Source organism: Eschrichtius robustus, chromosome 13, assembly GCF_028021215.1.
Source record: "Eschrichtius robustus isolate mEscRob2 chromosome 13, mEscRob2.pri, whole genome shotgun sequence".
In the NCBI taxonomy this organism is placed as follows: domain Eukaryota; kingdom Metazoa; phylum Chordata; class Mammalia; order Artiodactyla; family Eschrichtiidae; genus Eschrichtius; species Eschrichtius robustus.
In genome coordinates, this window is record NC_090836.1 from 55316569 (window position 1) to 55336571 (window position 20003).

General features: G+C 41.6%; 1 protein-coding gene across 1 annotated transcript in view; it reads left to right on the forward strand.

Annotated features, from left to right (window-relative positions):
- Window positions 1–20003, forward strand: part of IRAK3 (interleukin 1 receptor associated kinase 3) — a 51425-nt gene that overhangs the window by 20864 nt on the left and 10558 nt on the right. The window contains exons 5-8 of the mRNA XM_068559980.1: window positions 444–595; window positions 4555–4619; window positions 8418–8532; window positions 9203–9321. Of these exons, the coding sequence (XP_068416081.1) occupies window positions 444–595; window positions 4555–4619; window positions 8418–8532; window positions 9203–9321 (451 nt within the window). The remainder of the gene's footprint in view (window positions 1–443; window positions 596–4554; window positions 4620–8417; window positions 8533–9202; window positions 9322–20003) is intronic.

A 20003-nucleotide genomic window follows, 5' to 3' on the forward strand; every position in this document is an offset into this window, starting at 1 on the left:
TTATGAAAAACGTTTCTACCAGTCATGCTTAGAGAATATTATTTAGTTACATCAAAATTTCCACTTCTATAATTTTTTTTTTACTGGTTTTAGGTTCATAGTGGGTCAACAGCAATCTGTTGATCTAATGACAGGGAAACAGTCTTGGAAAAGTTTCCCCAACTAAGTTGTCTGGCTGATCTCTTTGGAAAGGTGATAGAATCACAGTGCTTTTGTTTGAATATCTAAAAAGCCATTTGCTCTGTGGGATGGTGGGAGCCAGGCCCAAGTAAATGTACAGAGAGCACATGGTGGGCTTCAGTTTTTGCTCCTGGGCCTTTCTCTGTTGACTTTTCACTGGGATCTGATTTGTTTCTAATAGGGAAGTCTTGGTTCTTTATAATGATGGTTGATTCTTAAAAAGAGAAAAAGTAACTTATCTTCTCCCTACTTTCCTTCCTAAGGAATATTGTTTAAATCCTCCATGAGCTTTCACAACATCATAGAAGGAACCAAAAATTTCCACAAAGACTTTTTAATCGGAGAAGGGGAAATTTTTGAGGTATACAGAGTGGAAATCCAAAACCGAACATATGCCATTAAATTATTTAAACAGGTATGGAAAGAATTACTATCACAGGATATTCCTTCCATTTATTGGCTCATATTTCACCTTAAAATGTGTCATTTTTCATCAACATTGAAAGGAGGTGTACTTGAAAATAAAATTTCATAAATGGAAATAAGATATATGACCTCTGATGACTGGAGAAATGACTGAGAAATGAATGCCTGTCTTGCAGGAATGTGGAAGTTAAATCCTTCCCCTCCCCAGATGTATGGCCTGAGAAAGACTTTTCTGAAAAGCGTTGTTAGGACCATTGGGACTTTGCTTAAGATGGTCGGATTGTGCTGGTCTGCTCCAGTTTTCCTGGCTTTCTAGGATGGGCAGCGCCCTCTCCAGGCAGCTTCACAGGCTAAGCCACAGACTGATATTCGGTGCTACTTTATAAATCGTCTTCAATCACAGTTCAGGAGAGGGGGAAAGAGGAGGCTTTGGTAGGAGCAGCACGGCAATGATCAGAGCAGGTTAGAATACAGCTGAGTACAGCCAGGGAAGCAGAAAGGCTACTGGGGGTCCGACTCAGGAGTCAGGAGGAGATAGGTCTGCACACGCATACCCAAAGAGCTGTTCTTCATTGTTGGTCAACAGCCAATAAACATTTACTAAACTTCTTTTATGGGCTGCATGTTGGGTGGAGATGAATAAAGCATAGTTACATTCTCCAAGAGTTCCCAGTCTTATGGGGAAAACAGGTAAAGAAAAGATTAAATTGCAGTGTGATAAGTACTTTAGCAGAGATTTGCCCCAAAGGTCACGGGAGCACATAGAAGATAGGCAGAGGAGGGGCTGGCACAAGAGTAACCACGCAATAAACATTTCCTCAGTAAACAAATGGAAAAGTGGTTGAAAGGAAGTGACCTTTCAACTGGATTTTGAAGGATAAGGAGAATTTTGCCAGGCAGCGAGGGAAGTACTTTCTAGATGGAAGAGATAGCAGGTGCCCAGGCCTAGAGGCGCATGCATGAAAGCCTGTGTCTTACTCACGAAGACCAGCTCGTTTGGTGGAGTAGAGTTTAGTGTGAGAGGGTGGGAACGCAGTGGCATCAGATGATACTGGAAAGATAGGTGAAGTCCATGGATGGTTTCTAAGTAGGAGAGTGAAAGGACGAGATTTGTGTTTTGAAGTTATCACTTTGATTACTGGTCAGATGATGGGCTGGAAGTTGGCAGGGGCACTGGAGGAAAGACGGCAGGAACTCGACTAGAGGTAGAAAGACCTGGCAGAGGGATATTTCAGATGTGTAAACTGAAGTGGATAGGGCTGAAACCTGTATTCTCCCGTTTAATATTAGAATCACCCAGGAAGCGTTTTAGAAACTGAGCTCTGCAGCATCTGGTTGGGTCAGAGCAGTGGTGGTGGTAGGCGTCCCCAGGTGGTTCAGATGTGTGACCAGTGTTTGTAACGGCTCTAAGCCAGGGCAGAGGCAGTGGGGATGGCAAGAGAGGGTACTGTGTCTGAAAGATGAGGTGAAATGGAGCAAATCTGGTGATCTGTTAAACAGGGCTGGGGAAATAGGGGAGAAGGAGGGATCTGAGGTGGTTCCAGTTTTGCAGCTTAGATTACAGGGCCTTTTTAAAAAAATTATTAACCCAATTTGTCCATTTCCTCAAATTGCATTTGCCCCACTAATTCTGTATAGACATCTCAAGATTCCTGAGAAGATGAATGTCTAATGAAGAAATGAAACAATCTATTGTTATAAACATTCAACAAAAAGAATGTGGTTACTCTAGAGGTGTCCTAACTGAAGCCTGCTTCTTAGGGCCAGTGTGTCCCTGGCCCCATTTGTACATTCTCTTCTGGTTGAGCCCCAGGGCCACCTCCCCAAAGACTCCATGCGTCTACTTTCCTCTTCTCTCTGCAGCTGCCACCAACTCACACTCCCTCTTGGGAGTGTTCTTTCCAGGGGTCTGGCTTCAGAATGGGATGTCTTTGCCCTTTCTGTCCCGAAGACAATGATCATTTCCTTGATTGCTTCCAACCCCTCCAGGATGGTTTTGGTGACCCTCCTCTGTATAGTCGCAGCAAAATACCACTGTCTCATAGTATTGATTTCTTCACCTGCCTCTCCCAGTGGACTGGATGGTTTTCTTTAAGGAGCTTTTATTTATCTTGGTATCCCAGTGCCTTATTACAGGGCCTGGCCTATAGTCGTTGCTCAATAAATGTTTGTTGGGTGAATTGAATGAAGCACATATGCTGTCTTCATGAATTTAGTTGCTATTCAGTATTAGTAAAAAGACAGGAGGTAACAAAGTTACCCAAGACCTAGAGATTGTACAAAGTCCTACACACACATACACATACACATCAGGAAAAAAGAGATAATTTAATGAAGGCTTAGCCACAGAGCATTTTTTACAAGAAATGTAGTTTTGTAACATTGAGACCTTAGTTTCAGTAACCTTTCTTAGAGGGACTGAAGCTGGGAACTGTACTTAGGTGTGTTAGATTAGTGCATCCAGTTCACCTGGGGATCTTACAGTGCAGATTCTGATTCAGCACGTTTGGGTAGGGACCTGAGACTCAGCATTTCCCACCAGCTCCCAGAGAAGCTGGTATTCCTCGTGCACAGAACACACTTTGAGCAGCAAGAGTGCTAGGGTAGCATGAACACAAAAACTAACCCCTTCACTTTTTCAGATTAAGAAAACGAGGACCCCAGGGAGGTTTGGTGACCATAAGTCACAAATAATGAGTGTTAGAGGTGGGCCTGAGACCCAGTCCACTCGCTCCCAGGGCAGTGGTTTTTTAAAACGTAAATTCTCATAATGTGGTCCTTGCAAATGATTTGTTAGACTAGTTTATTGTTTCTGACTTCTTGGGTTAACTTGGAAAACGGTTTCCAGGATTCCTGTTGGATTTCTCTCCCTTTGTTCCTGAGGACAGAGAGCTCTAAAAACTCTGCCCTGGGACTTCCCTGGTGGCGCAGTGGTTAAGAGTCCGCCTGCCAATGCAGGGGACATGGGTTCGAGCCCTGCTCCGGGAAGATCCCACACGCCGCGGAGCAACTAAGCCCGTGCACCACAACTACTGAGCCTGCGCTCTGGAGCTTGTGCTCCGCAACAAGAGAAGCCACTGCAATGAGAAGCCCACGCACCACAACGGAGAGTAGCCCCTGCTCGCTGCAACTAGAGAAAGCCCCGCGCACAGCAACGAAGACCCAGTGCAGCCAAAAAATAAATTAAATAAATAAATATTTTTAAAAAAAAACAAAAACAAGAAAGAACTCTGCCCCGTCTAGCAATTTGCAAACGATAACTGGAGCACACTTACTTTAACCCTTTCATGGTAGAAGTTAGGAGTTTGAGATTCAGAGACATGCAACGATGTCAGGTGTATGAAGCCATCAAGAACAGTGGAGGTGCTCCATGCGATATTATTGAATTCATTAATTTATTCACATGTCAGGCACTCTGCTAGCTTCTGAATCTTCTTTGAAGTAAGGAGTTATATGTTTCATTTTCCTAGTGGGCCCATTTTTGCAAAATTCGTACAAAGGTAAACTTGAACCAACAGCCAAATGACCCGAGTCATAAATGCCAAATTATTGAAATCAATTCTAATCAGAATACAACTGTCACAACCAGGATTCTTTGAGATCAAGTGGGGAGTTTCTGTCATGGGATTTTCTTTGAATACATATTTTTGAATTCCTGTAAATGTGTACAAAATATGGTGAAAGGGTTTGAATATAAAATATAGCAGTATGATACATTTCGTGAAAAACTTCTAATTCAAAAGCAGTGGTTCTAAATCTGTTCTGGGGTTAGTGGATTTTTGAAAGTCTATAATGCGAGCTAAGGATCCTCTCCCCAGAAAAATGTTCATATGCATTTATACCATAAAGTATCCAGTTTCAGGGAGACTGTAGACCCTAGGTAAGAATCCCAGAAATAGAGAGATCCTTTCCTTATTTTTTTTTCTTGTTTTTCTGTATGATATTTAGGGGAAGAAAATGCAGTGTAAGAAACAGTGGAAGAGGTTTTTATCTGAGCTTGAAGTTTTACTGCTGTGAGTATATTGCTTTGGATTTCTCCACTTGTGTCTGGTTTTCATCTCTGTTCATCTTTGATTCTACAGCACAGAGCTTGGCATGGTTGGCATTTAATAAATGTGGGTTGGATGTTAGAACATTGGGTAAAATTTTGACATCTACTTTAGTATATTCCTTGGAATACATTTTAAAATAGACCATTTACATGATTCACTTGAACATGTTTTAACAAGAAACTGTCACAAGGAAATGGGTTAAATCATGTGTGACTAACATGACTGAATGTAAACTGATTCTTAGAACATTAGAATTGTATATATTTTACCATTTCCCCCCTTTCTTAGAGACATTCCAGTCAAGAAACTGTTTCATCAATATAAACCTCTTCTGGAAGAGAGTTTTAGACAAAGAAATCAAGTGCTTTCGATGTGCACATTATTTTCTGGGAATTCATTCATGAGCCTGAAAGTCCTTGGAGACAAACTAAAATGACTTCATTTTCATATATATTCATATCTGCAGCTGTGCAGCCTGTCTCACTGAAGACCCCTAACCCTATAGAGTTCAGTCATCACCCTTTACAAACAGAAAATGTTCTTTTCAGATGTTTTCTAAACCAATACATGAATTGGGGGGAGGGAGGTATTATCCTAAATCCTTCTCCGTTTATACCCAGGACCAGAATTCAAAATGTTAGAGGCTAAGTATAAACACTTAATATATCATTTAGTCAACAAAAATCTAAAACCAAAATTGTAATAAGGTTTTTATATTTAAACTTTATTTCTTTGCTTATGAATAAATAATAAGTTCAGACACTTCAAAATTCCAAAAGGGCAAAAGGGTAAGCCAAGAGATTTTCTTCCACTATTCTCATCCAACCACCCAGCTGATTTTCCCAAAGGCAACAGAGTTATCAGTTTCCTGTATATCTTTTCAGAGATATTTTATGTGTAAGCATATATGTATTTTGTTTTCTTACTTTCCTCTTCTCACACAAGTGGTAGCATGCATACTTTGTTCACTTTGCTTATTTTAGTATTCCACTGTGTGCCGTGCTGTAATGTAATTAACCGTTTTCCTATTGATGGATTTTTAGATTTTTCCTAATCTTTTACTCTTAAAAAAAAATGCAAAAAAAAAAAAAATGCTACAACAAGAAACCTTTTATATATGTTATTTCATACCTGTTGGAAAACTTATCTAAGTTTTAATATCGCTTAGAAAACTAAGAAAGCTTCACATAAATAAAGTTATAGGGTCAAATGGTTGTATGTGTTACACGTTACCAAATTGTCCTCCAGTAGAAGCTATACCAATTTACACTTATACCAGTCATATGTTAGAGTGTCTGATTCCCCGTATTCTTGATAACATAGCGTTTATTCTTTTAGTTTTTTCTGATCTGCTAAGTGGAAATGGTTTCTCAGTGTAGTTTAAATTTCTTTTTCTATGTTGAATGAATCTTTTCACATATTAAGAGATATATTTCCTTTTCCATGAAATATCTGTTAATGTTTTTTGCTCATTTTTTTATTAGGCTGTTGGGTTTTTTCTTAATGGTTTGTAAGAGCATTTTATATATTAGAGAAAATTAGCCCTATTTTTATGTTACAAGATACAAATAATTTTTTACCACATTTTCGTTTGTCTTTGCTTATTCTAGTTTTTGCCATGTGGAAACAGTTTTCATGTAGTTGAATTTAATCTATACTTTCTCTTATGGATTCTGGGTTTTATATTGTAGTTTAAAAGGCCTTCCCCACTGAGAGGTTATAAAATCATTATGCCATTTTTTCCAAGTACTTTTATATTTTCATTTTTTACATTTATATATCTGATCCATTTGGATTTATTCTGCTGAGGCATTTATGTATTACTTTAGAGAGAATTAACAACTCTATGACATTGAATATTCCTGGTGTGCCATCATTATCATTTATATTGCTAATATTTCTTTAGTTTTAGGCCCTATACCAAGTACTTCACATGTATTAATTCTTTAATCCTCACAACAGTCCTGTGAGGTGAGTCCTGCTGTTATCCCCATTTTGCAGATGAGGAAACTGAGGCAGAGCCTACTTTTTTTATTTTTTAACAAGATCCAATTTATTTCCTGAATCATACTCAATCTCCCTCTTCTCAGACATTTACTAGTAAATAATTCAGAGGCAGGCTTCTCCTCTTAGAACATACTGTCTGGAGTGGGTTTAGGAGAGAAGTGCACAAGCAAACAGGCAATTTCAGTAAGTTAAATAGTAAGACAAGCAAGTACAGAGCACTGAGGGAGGAGGAAATGCTAATTTGGGGAGGGGGGTGGGCGGTAGAGTAGGTGTCTTGGAAAAAGTAACATCTAAGCTGAGACCTGAGGATGAGTTTTTTTTTAATATTAAGGGAACTACTTAAGGGATTGTATTATGTGTTTATGTATGTACACACACCCACACATTGCCTTTCTTGAGGAAGAAGGAATAGAGGGACTCAGAAGGGATATATATATATATATATATATATATACATGCATACACACAGACACACACGCACACACACACGTGTGTTTTATAGGTAAGTTTTGCTACTGAAGAAATGAATAATAGGACTATATATAACACCATTTATGGAAAAATAGCTTTATTTATTTTAATATCACCAGGTATGCCTAAGACATAGGAGGTGTTCCATAAATAATTGTTGAATTGAGCTGAGTTCACAGTATGTGTGGTGAATTTCACATGTTTTATATTTCATGGCTGTTACTGGGTTCCGTTGGTTTTCACAGTGATGACACATGCCCTCAAGAAATAGAGTTTTTTGGGCTTCCCTGGTGGCGCAGTGGTTGAGAGTCTGCCTGCCAATGCAGGGGACGCGGGTTCGAGCCCTGGTCTGGGAAGATCCCACATGCGGCGGAGCAACTGGGCCCGTGAGCCACAACTACTGAGCCTGCGCGTCTGGAGCCTGTGCTCCGCAACAAGAGAGGCCGCGACAGTGAGAGGCCCCGCGCACCGCGATGAAGAGTGGCCCCCGCTTGCCGCAACTAGAGAAAGCCCTCGCACAGAAACGAAGACCCAACACAGCTAAAAATAAATAAATAAATAAATAATAAAAATAAAGGAATTCCTTAAAAAAAAAAAATGAATATGGTAAAAAAAAAAAAAAATAGAGTTTTTTAAAAAAGGAGCCTGAAAAATGTATATGATACTGACATAGAATTCTGGGATTTAAAAATCAGTGATGTGTTTTTCAACATCAAACTTTACTTGTCACATGGATTTTAGGTAACAATACAAGCTTTCTGAAGGCATTGGATGTCTCTTAACTATGTGACTGGGGCCTAGTACAGCACTTGACATGGTAGCATTCAGTAAATGGATGAATGAAAACAGTCTTCCGAACTCTTCTATTTTGGTGATTTTAGTTACACATGTATACCTAAAGCAATGAAATGGATAATTTCAGTTGTATTATCTTTAATAAATAAGTTATATTGGGTTTCATGTTGCTAAAAATCAGTTAATATCAAATATTGTTTTCTATTTGTTGTAAAGTTCCCAAAACCCCAAATCTTAAGAACTCCTTACTTTCTTAAAATGTCTGTCTTGTATTTGGATATTGGCTAATATTTGTCAGAACACTTTAGACTAATTTGGAAGGCAAATCTGTATCATGTGTCCATTGAAATTCCTTCTCTCTTGGCCAAATTTATATTCTGCTTTATACCTATTCCCCAACCCACCCTACCACCCCCAAAACAGAGTGTTATTCATTTCCTATTTGAATAAACAGTTTGATGGATTTAAAAAATCTTTTGTTTCAAGGTTCCAACATCCAAACATATTGGAGTTGGCTGCATATTTTACAGAGAGTGAGAAGTTTTGCCTGGTTTATCCGTATATGAGAAATGGATCACTTTTTGACAGATTACAGTGTGTGGTAAGTTATATCTATTACTCTGCCTGATACTCTGACCCTCTAAAGCCCTGGGGCAGCTGCTGAAATACCTGAGCTATTGTGTGTTGTGCAACGTGGTGGCCAGAAGAGTTGCTGGGTCCTTACTCCTCACTGATACCATGTCTCCAATGAGTTTACATCAACTACCCTTATTTCTCAGATAATTTTTATTTGCATAACTTTACTCAAAGTACCATTCAGTACAAAGGATAGACATAAAAGTGATAGACACCTTAAAGAGAAGGAAGGAGGTTGAATAAATGCCATGGTTTCTCTTTTGTGATGTTTCTGAAAGATAAGCTTAAAAACTGATTCCAAATTGGTTAAATTTCAATTAAGATGAGAATAAAAACAGATTATTCTCAATTACCCACACTATGGTGTCACAATAATTTTAAGATCTTGTTTAATGAACTCTTAAACATCTTATTAGCCATATTTCAATTAAGATAACATTAAAATTATTGGGTATTTCCATTGCCTATAAAGGGGCCTAGAACCAACATTGGTAGTAGAGGAAAACCTATTTTGAATTAAAAATAGGTTATGGTAAACTACAATGTTCATTTACCCCCTCTCCCCACCTCCTCATTAGCGTTTATTGGTTTTTACTCAGAAAATACAACCAAACCAACTACTGTTGTCTTTTCAGGGTGACACAGCCCCACTCTCTTGGCATATTCGAATCAGTATATTAATAGGAACAACCAAAGCCGTTCAGTACTTGCACAACACGGAACCGTGCTCCGTCATCTGTGGCAGTATATCAAGGTAAATTATCCCAGAGCTGTAGGTTACAGCTGAAGGCCCCTTTCATCGTCATGGACGAGTCGGACTTCACCCTATTTTCTGTCTATAGTTTCCCTGGTGTGTAAGTGTATGTGTTAAGAAATCTCATTTAAGTATTTAAAATCTTACCTTTTAATGAAAACGTGTCTACCAAATTTTAAAGGCTGCACTTACATTGCCAATCGGAGAGTTCGTATTATCTTTGGGAATTATTAATGAACAGTGTAGGATAGACAGTTTTGTGTATTTTATTAATTATACCACACAGCAAACTGTGAAATGAACCTGTATTCATCTCACTTTTTTAAAAAAAGAAACTGAGGTCTCAGGAAAGGTTAAGTGGCTTATACAGGGACTCCTCACAAGATAACAGTAGTGATCGGCAATTTAAATTCTTCCTCCTTGAGTGTCCAGCCTCCTGCCATGCCACTGAGCCCACTGCCTCCTAGCTGTAGGTACTCACCTGTGACAAGCTGAGTGGCAATCCCCGTGTTCATTTTTGAGACACGTGAGAAAATTAGAAGCAACATCTTCCGTCTTTTTTCTTCTTCAGCAGACGTAAAGAATCATTCAGACAAAGAGTATACCCTGTAGCAAACCACCCCCCCCCACCCCGCTGTGAATTTTTCCTGTGTGCCCTTCATCATGAACCTGTCTCAAAGTAGGTAAATACACCTTTGCTGAATAGCAGGGGAGACTGAATTTAAAAGGTTCTGCCTCTTGTGAACCATCACCTCGTATCTTGGGAAAAGCTTTAAGTGTGCCTTCGAGTTGAACCGAAGAGGAACTGATTGCTTACTTTGTTTTTCTGGTGAAGTGAATTTCATATAAAAAGACTCTAGATTTTATTTTGTCCTGGGGGAGTGGTGGGGGTAGGGTGGAGGGGACACAACCCGTAGGCATCTGCTCCTGTTGCAGTGTGGCAGTTCATCAACTGCCAGTGGAATCAGCGTCAAATTTGTGCGCCCTCGTGGGGCCTGGGACAGAGATGGACAATGAAAGTCTCAGCGGTCAGTGGAACCTCCCTCTTCCACTCAGCTCTCAGCCAGCTCAGCACTGTAGGTGCTTAAATATATGTTCTAACTGGGTAGATAGATAAATAAATACCTGGAATTTTGCTATACATATTCTTTCTTTGGTTTAAAGCAGGCTTGAACTTATTTTTAATCCCATGAAGTAATCCATTAATTTTAAAAATTTTCCTTTTGTGTGACTGATTCATCACCTCCTTTCCTGAAAGCAGAGCTTGATGGGAAAGAGGGGTGAGAAGGGAGGCAGTGTGGAGGTTCTGGTACTTGATGGGAGAGGGAGACAGGGAAGGCCACCGACCAGAGCAAAGGGAACATCAGGATCCCGGCCCTGCCTGAGTCACAAGGCTTTCCCACAGCTGACACTGGGCAGGGAGATTTGCATGTGCCCCTCCAGCATGCCTCTCCTGCTTTTAGGTCAGAGCACAGGCTGTGACCCTGATTTCTGCTTTCTCATGATTGGCAAGTGTCTTCAGGCAAGTTCCCAGGAAGTAGGCTCAGAGGCAAGAGATTTGCCTGCAGGGGAATTTTTTGAGAATGCTCTCGGGAATAACAAAAGTAAGGGAAGGAGGAGGAAGACAGAATTGGGCAGTTGGAGAAGCTGAGCTGGGTTATGGACGTAGAGGCCTCGGCAGATGCCACGGGGACTGCTGAAGTTGGGGTGGCCCTTCGAAACTATCCCCAGATGAGGCAAGGTGCTTGGGTTTTTGCATCCCTGCATCCAGCCAGCCCTGAGTGGGGCTGTATTGGGGTGAGGCAGCTCCCTTCTCGCACTAGCAGTTCCCAGGCTGGGGCTCAGCTGGGAGCCCGCAGCAGCCACGCCTCCCCGTTGGGGACCGAGTGCCTCCCTGGATCGTGAAGGAAGGATGGGGCCATACCACTGCAGCCGCCACAGTTAGGGAGGAAGAGTCAGCTGCATGGCGCTCTGCAAAATGTGACCAAATGATTTTCTTTTTCTTGTACTTTCCTCCCCACCTTCTTGCCATCCTGTCCTCTTAGTTCAGCATCCACAATTGTTTAAATCAGAGAGATCTGGTTTAAGAAGCTGGCTTTAAAATGCGATTCTGAGCCAACTGCTTGACTCCTCTACGCCTCAGGTTTTTTCCTCTGCCAAGTGCTAATAAGAGAATAATAGCTTCTACCCCTCAGGGTTAAATGGCAGCAAGTCTATCTGGTGCTTGGCAAAGAGGATGCACTCACTAAATGGTGGCTCCTGTTACAATGGTCGAGAAGTGGTAGGAGGGGCTTCCCTGGTGGCGCAGTGGTTGAGAGTCTGCCTGCCAATGCAGGGGACACGGGTTCGAGCCCTGGTCTGGGAGGATCCCACATGCCGCGGAGCAACTAAGCCCATGAGCCACAGCTACTGAGCCTGTGCGTCTGGAGCCCGTGCTCCGCAACAAGAGAGGCTGCAACAGTGAGAGGCCTGCGCACCGCGATGATGAGTGGCCCCCGCTCGCCGCAACTGGAGAAAGCCCTCGCACAGAAACGAAGACCCAACACAGCCAAAAATAAATTAATTAATTAATTAAAAAAAAAATTCTATGAGAACAAAGTTTAAAAAAAAAAAAAGAAGTGGTAGGAGTAGCAGCGGCGGAGGCTAAGAGGTGTTCTGGCCAGTCAGCCTTTTTACTTATCACCCTTTTACCTATTGTCTCAGTCCATTTGGGCTGCTCTAACAGAAATACTGTAAATTGAGTGGCTTATAAACAGTGCACGTTTATTTCTCATAGTTCTGGAGGCTGGGAAATCCAAGATCATGGCACTGGCCGATTCTGTGTCCTGTGAGAGCTCACAGATGGCCATCTTTTCTCTGGTGGAAGGTGTGAGGGGTCTCTCTGGGGTCTCTTTTATGAGGGCACTAATCCCATTCACGAGGGGAGCCGTTATGACCTAATCACCTCCCAGAGGCCCCACCTCCTAATACCATCACATTGGGGCTTAGGATTTCAACACAGGAATTTAGGGGGGACACAGATATTCAGTCCATAGCCCTTACCTCTATCATCAATTTATTGTGTTTGAAAAGTGGAGCTACAAACTAAGTTCTCTTTTAATAAAAATCATTTCTGTGTTAGCACATGTTTATTGAACATTTTGCAAATCACGTTCATTTTAGTTCACAAATATTTATGGAACATCTGCTGTGTGCAGAGCATTGTCTTAGACCACAGTGGGGGGAAGACATTGACGATCATAGTCTTGACCTTGAAGCTTCAACCTGGTGATCAGATAGATAGTGAAAACACAGAAAATATATAGTGCAACACTAAATATGCCTAATGTGTGGTTGGTCTGAGAAGGCTAATTCTAATTAGGTAGTTCAAGCCAAATCTTTGAGGAGATGGTCATTGTCAGTTGATTGGTTGAAAGAAGGGAAGAGAATATTCCTGGTGGAGGCATAATTTGTTCAAGGGAACAGAGTAAAGAAATGCTGGGTGTATAATGAAATCAAGACAAGTTAGTTGAGGGACTTCCCTGGTGGTCCAGTGGCCAAGACTCTGCACTCCCAATGCAGGGGGCCTGGGTTCAATCCCTTGTCAGGGAACTAGATCCCACATGCCGCAACTAAAGATCCCGCATGCTGCAACTAAGACCCAGCACAGCCAAATAAATAAATAAACACTTTTAAAAAAAAAAAAAAAGACAAGTTGGTTGATTGGAGAGGAAAGGATGAGATTGGAGAATAATGAAAGATAAGACTGGAGAAAAATAAGGAAAATGGCGGGGAGAGGGTTGGATGGAGCTTTGAACGCTTCCTAGGCTGAGGACCTGGGTTTGAGAAGCTAGGCTCTTACAAGGGACTCTGAGGCTTCTTCTCTCTGGGGTATAGGTGGGAACAGAAAGGTTCTGAAGTCTCTTAGGTGGTCTCACAATTTAAAAGGAGGCTGTTTCTTTCAGGCCAGTATCCCAGGTATTTGCCTGGATGTGCTGAGCTATAAAATAACTTAAATAACACAGAGTGCTCAACAGGTAATATTGATATGAGTAGCAAAAGAGATCTGATCAGAGAAAGGTAGAATTTCATGAAAGAGGCAGGACTGAGCTGGAAATGCAGCTAGCAGTGTATTTTATTTTATTTTTTGTTGGTGAAGGGGCTGCTGCTGATTGTTGCCTTTCTGGTTTTTCCAAAGGGTTCAAAGGCTCAAACATAACCATCTATAGATTACTCCCACCCAGTCATGTGTCAAGGTGTGGAATTCTGGGGCTCTGGGCATTGATTTGAGAATTGTGGTTTCACAAGGGCTCATCAGTGTGTCCCCGTCTGTTCCAGAGCAAATCAGCCCCCTCCACAGCCCCTGAACTCTTGGCCTTTCTGCTGAGCCTGCCAGCAAAGGTGTTAATTAGTGCCAACTATAACAGTAGACTTTCCCCCTTTCCTTTGGTGATGTGCACACCTGTTCTCTAGAAACTGGAATGAGACCAGCTCGTTTCATTCAGGGCACTGAACATCTGTCAGATGGTAATGGCATTCAGTCCCCTGCAGTCTTGACCAAACGTGAATTGGCTGACCTAGATCACCCTCCTGAATCTCTTTTAAATGAACCCTTTACTTCACTCTAAATTTGGGCCTCCCCTATTCTTGGTCCCACTGTGTACAGCCTTGTGCTTTCAGGGACGTCTGAAATCCCTGCTATTCGGCCTTTGTCTTATTAATTTTCTAATTCTTTGCGAGGAAAGGCAGCTTCTTGAAGAGATGTCATTTTATGGCACAGCCCTGATAATTGGCTCAAAAAAGGACATCTCAGAATGTGTTAAAACAGTGACCTTTTCTGTGGGTAAGTCAGGGCTCTGTTTTTGTTGAAGTGAGAAATGGAAAACCTTTATTTTCTTTTCTGCATTTGGGCCTCAGACTGATGAATCACCGAAGAGTTATCATACATCATTTGACATTATTAAATATTGTTTTTAATAGTATGAAATAACATACAGTGTACATAAAGTGACAGTGCAAAAAGCCAAATTGAAATAGCAAACAGCACACAATTATAACCTTGTAGAACTACAACTTCAGGAATTTAAAAAAAAAGATTAAAAGTGGAGCATACCAAAATATCAATAAGGCTTTAATTAGATGGAGAGACTATGGCTTTTCATTTAATGGCTTATTTTTTACTTCTACTTGATAATAAATTCTTATTTAAGGATTATGTCTACTCATAATAAAAATAAAATTTATTAGAAAAAAAATAACTTAACATCAGACCTTTCTATCTCAAACCAGGGAATCAGAAATTTCAAGAAGGAGTCTCTAGTTGCTGAATGATATCCCAAAGTTTCTTCCCATTCTCTGTAATTAATTCTGTCTGCAAAGAAGCTTGATAATCTCACACCTTTGTCGTTTTAAAAATAGTTTTAAAAAATGAAGATTGTTAAGGTCATCCTTCAGCAGCCTGGTGCCCAAAGTGTGAGCAGCACCTTCTGTTTGGGCAGCACGAAATGCTGTCACGGGGGTGACATGGAAAGAGCACAGGAAGTCTGGGTTCAAGTCCAGGCCCTGCCCCCCACTCTCAGGCCACAGGTTTCTCACTTGTACATCAGAGCCAAGTGGGATAATCTTGAGTTGGACCTCTTCTTGCTTTCAAATTCTGTGCCATTTCACCTGCTTGTTTTTGTACTGTGCCCTATACTCACAAATCTAGGGGTTGTGGCTGGAGAATGACATGACGCCGCATTTTCTTAGATCTTGGCCAGGCTTTCCCCTGATCAGCTTCCAAGTGAGGATGAGCTCAGATATGTTTCAGGAGGCACCTCGAGACACCTGCTCACCCTAGGGCAGGTTAGGGAGAGTTCTGACATGCCTGTTTTCCAGAAGCACCCCTCCCCAGTCTTTTCCCTGTCCTTCCCCCTTTCCAGCACCCACCCCAGTGATCTCATTGCTGCCCCTGTCTCTTGTCACTGCCTAAGGGTGTGGCCTTTGGGGTCTCCCAGGTCTCAGTACAAACGCCAGCTTTACTACTTTCCAGCAGTGTGATCGTGGGTAAATTACTCAGTTCCCTGAGGCTCAGTCTCCTTATATGGAACTGGAACCACTGTACTGCTTCCCAGGGTTGTGAGGATGAAATAAGATTATCTCTGTGAAGCACAGCCCAGGGTTTGGCAATGAGTTTAGTTCCTCCCACCTAATGGAGACTCAAGTATCTCATCTGACCTGCCCTTGGACCCCTGCGCAGCACATTGTTAGACCTCTATTTGGGTGCAGCTCTAATTATTAGAACTTCCTGTGCGCTGCACCAAAATATGACTCACCCATTAGCCGTTATTTTGGCCCCGGAATTATCTATATACAACTAAAGAGAAGAGATAAAATTCATTTCCTTTCTGCCTTGCAATCAACAGTTTCTTGATCTTTTACGAATAGCTGAATCAAAAGATGTTTCTTTCAGTTAACTATAGTAAATCGAGAGAACACTGAACAGGGAAATAGGAGGGCTAGGCTTTAGTGTAAGCTGTTTTGCATAGAATGAATCATTTCAACCAGCTGGGCCTCATTTACCTCATCTGAAAAAAAGTTATACTTTTAGCAGCGCTGACAAATCTGTTTCGTCTCACATTCCATCTTTGATTGGTTGGTAATGACTTCCCATGTGCCCTGTTGAAAGGGAAATCTGGGGTGGGTGGCTCTGAACTCAGTTAGTGATGTCTGCCAAGAACACATATCTGCCATACGCCCAGTGGTCTAAGGCTGCTTACGGTTTCAAATTCTCTTAATTTACAAACTGATTATATGATCAGATGTTTACTTGGTATCTTCTATAGATTCAGCATTATGCTTCTGTAAACAGCAGAAGCTGGTCTCTGAGGGAGTGCCAAATCGAAGAGTGCAGGCTGTACAGTAGGAACTTGGAGAAAGGAGGGCCGCTGGAATTCAGAGCAGTGGAGTGGAAACTCCATGGAGGAAGTGAATCCAGCTGCATAGAGGATTTGGATGACAGTAAGTGGGAGGGAGTACTTTGCAGGTAAGGCGAGCAGCATAAAGAAGGCCCCCAGACAGCAGTAAGCCCAGTATATGCTGACTGCACTGGTAAGTGTTAGTACCTTCAGCGTGGCTGGTAGGCTGCAGACGTATTAGGGAGCTCAGTGAAATCCAGGGGACTGAGTTTACGCATCGTTTGGTCTGATCGTTGGTTTGACAGAGGAGAAAGCTGAGACTTAACAGAGGTTAGTAACCTGCCTCAGTCACGTGTCTGTAGATGGAGTTGAGGAGGTGGGTTCCACGCTTGTGTGGGTCCAACAGTCATGCTCTTATTAGGTAATTAAGCCTTTCTAGCCGGGACTCCTGGGAGCATGGCGGCTTCATCAGCAGAGGCAGGGAAATGGGACAGGAGAGGAGAACATAATTAGTACGTGCAAATTTGGAAATGTTGACCTTGGACTCCTAGTGAAAATGGCAGCAGGCGGCCGACTTTGGGGGGCAGATTAGGCCTGGTGGTCTGCATTCGGAATCTTCGCCTTGTGCAAGCAGAGAGAGAGAGTAAATGGTCTTCGAAGGAAGACGCTGTCAAGGACACAGCTGCAGAACACCAAGGGTGAAGGTGAGACCACATTTCAAAGGTATTTTCAAGAATTCTGCTGGTTTAGTTACCCCCAAAATGTCTTAGTAATTTGAACTCTGCAAAGAGAACGTTATAAAAACAAAATCCATTTCCAGATGGCGGAATTTGAGGAGGAAAAGGATTGAAAGAAAAGAATCCTAAAGAGTTGAAGTCTCTGTTCTTGGCGAAAGACCCTCACATTTTTATTGGGGAAAACGAAGATGTTTCTGAATTACAGGATCACATAAAAGCATCTGAAGGCAGTAAACCTTCTTGTTATTTCCATCGTATTCCTCAGCGAGCTTAACTGTTTTCACATTTATGAATGATTTTAAATTGAAATGCATTTTATCCCCGGCATTTTTCATCCCAGACATTCATTCTTGTTAATGTTGCCAAAGCGAGGAGATAATCTTGGGGAACATGTCTAATGTTTTCTACAAGATCATGTTCTCTTATGGTATGGCCGTGTGTCTCCTGCCAAGTGAAACAGTCTTTCATATGAGGGAGGTGGTCTAGGAAAGGAAGGAAGGAAGAAGCCATCTGCTTAAAAATGAATTTTTTTAAAAATGGAAATGGATCAAATATATATGGTCGTAGTAAGTGCGTAGGGAATTTCCTTCGTGAGGGACTAGAAAGACTGAGTAGTTGGGAAGGAGGGTGGGCAACCACAGATGGGCTCCTTCAGTGTGACTGCGTCACCCTTGCCCATGGACCCAAGCTCCTCCTGCCTTTACCCCCAAGACCTGATGTGTGTGGCGAGGCCACTGGGCTCCAGCTTAGCGTTTAGCAGGGACCGAAAGTGCAGGGAATGCAAATGTTTGTTTGATTGATGGTTTAATTAACCAATCTCCTCCCTGTCTGACGTCACCCCCACCCCCCCCCCCCGGCCAAAAAAAACTACTTTTGTTTTTCAGAAACATTTTAGATATAACAATTCTTTTTCCTCAGATTTTTCCTATTTTCCCCCTAGTGCCTGCCTTCTTCTAAAATATCCAAATATGTTCATTTTTTCTAAGGAATGCCAAAACAAATATTACGTAAATTAAAATGTTCCCTGTTAATTTTATTTACCACTATTGTCTCTAAACCCCAATGTTCATTTATTTATATACAGGAATACATACATGCATGCACACATACATACCAAACAATATGTATATTTTTCTCTCCATGGTCTTAAAATATCTGGGAATATTAGTTTAGTCAGGTTTTCCAGAAGTTCTCTGGAACTATTTTGAAACACAACTGATGCCTTGAAACTGATTAACCCAAGGGTGTTCAGATCTCCAGGGTTATCCTGCAACCCTCTGTACCTTTGTTACATCAAATTGGTGTCCTTGAACTTCTAGAGACACCTAACCAAGTTCTGTAGGATTTTAAGGTAAGGTGGTGGGTATAGGAGGGACAGTGGCCAGCCTACATCCTTGAAAGCATGTTTCGAGGCTCTCCCTGTGCATCGGGCACTCTGCTTATGTTTTCTCATTTAGTCCTTGTAACAACCCTGTGAGGTAAGCGTTATCGGATCTTTTTACCTACAAGGAAGTTGAGGCTTAGGGAAGTTGTGCTAGTTTGGTCAGAGATGAAATTTCACATTTAAAGGTGGAAGACCCCGTATTGATCATTTGAGGCCAGGTACACTGCATGCTGAAGCGGGAGAGGGTGTGTATGCCTTTTTCCAGTAATCTGCAGGCTGTCGGAGAAACTGGGTCTTCCCTCATCTGGTGAGGGAAGGCAAGACATCTGGTGAGGGGTGTCTTAGTGTTGCAACAGCAGTGACACAGACAGCAAGCTGTCCTGTTGCCTCAGGCTGTCATGGAGAGCCAGTTGGGTGCTCTTTATCTCTGGGGCCAATTAAGTGAAGTCTGGACTTTTCCTGAGAGTTGCCAGGTATTCAGGGACTGGGCTACTGAGTACCAACAACTCGCCCTAAAATCAAAATATAGATACAGATTTTTAAAAACCAGTCATGCGCTTACATGTCAAACATATTTGCACTTAAATTCAGATCCTGCGTTACAATCTAGGTGTATCATCTTGCTTTGTATTTAAGTCCCAAGGGCTTCAGCTTTAAATTAGGAGACAACGTGAGCAAAAGGTACCCAAAAAGAATTGTCCTAGAGACCCCTAGCAATAGAGAGATGAAGTAACATCCCCAGAATCAGAATACAAATTCACCACTTTGTGTGGGATTTTCCCCATCACCTGAATGTACCACTGCTAGTCCTTCTGCTAGAAGAGTTATCTAGAGAGGTGGTGGTCTCTCTGCTACAGTAAGTAGCCTTGTGGGAGAGGAGAGAAGAAATAGGTGGTAGAAGCACTAAATTGAAGGTGTGGGCCATTGGATGTTTCTCATCTGTTTGTTGCATTCTGTCATTACGTGATTTTAGTTAATTTATGTTGTCTTTGTTTTGTTAGTCTGTTTTTACTCCCGTAGGGTGAATGCATTCAGTTGACCTGCAAGGTAGCTGAAGGCACCTTATGTTTGAACATTCTATTTGAGGTTGAAGGAGGGGGAAGAATTCAGGTACAACTGATTGTTGAGGGGCCTTTTGCAGTTCCCAGTTTCCTAAAAGAGAACATCCTTCTTCCTCAGCTACCATTAACCTTTATTTAAAACAGAGTAAATCACTGGACTCAAAATTTATGTTGTACACTAAAGTCTGCTGGTAAACAATTTGTCTTTACACTTTCATTATTCAAAGTGTAAATGCAGTGCCCTGGAACAATTTCACATTCTTATTGATGGCTTCTCACTGACCCAAAGTCCTCTGTGTAACCCAAAGTCCTTTATTGTGTAATGCTGTGTAACACTGTGGTTACTCAGCTCACCTCTGCCTAACTCTTACAGAAGCATGAGTCACCAGTTGCTGAAAACTTCCCCAGTTTTTCTGAGGATCAAATAAATGGATTAGATTATGAGTGGTGGTGTTTCTTTTTTTCCTTTTGTACTTAGTAAAGACCTATTCTTCAGGGATTCTGTTTCACCAGTTCAGCTTTTTGCGTTCTCTTTTAAGTTATGGTTTTATAGCATCTTTAAAGCTAGAGTGGAGGAAGAAGAGGATGAGATGTTTGACCTTGAAAATCTGACATTCAGATCTTT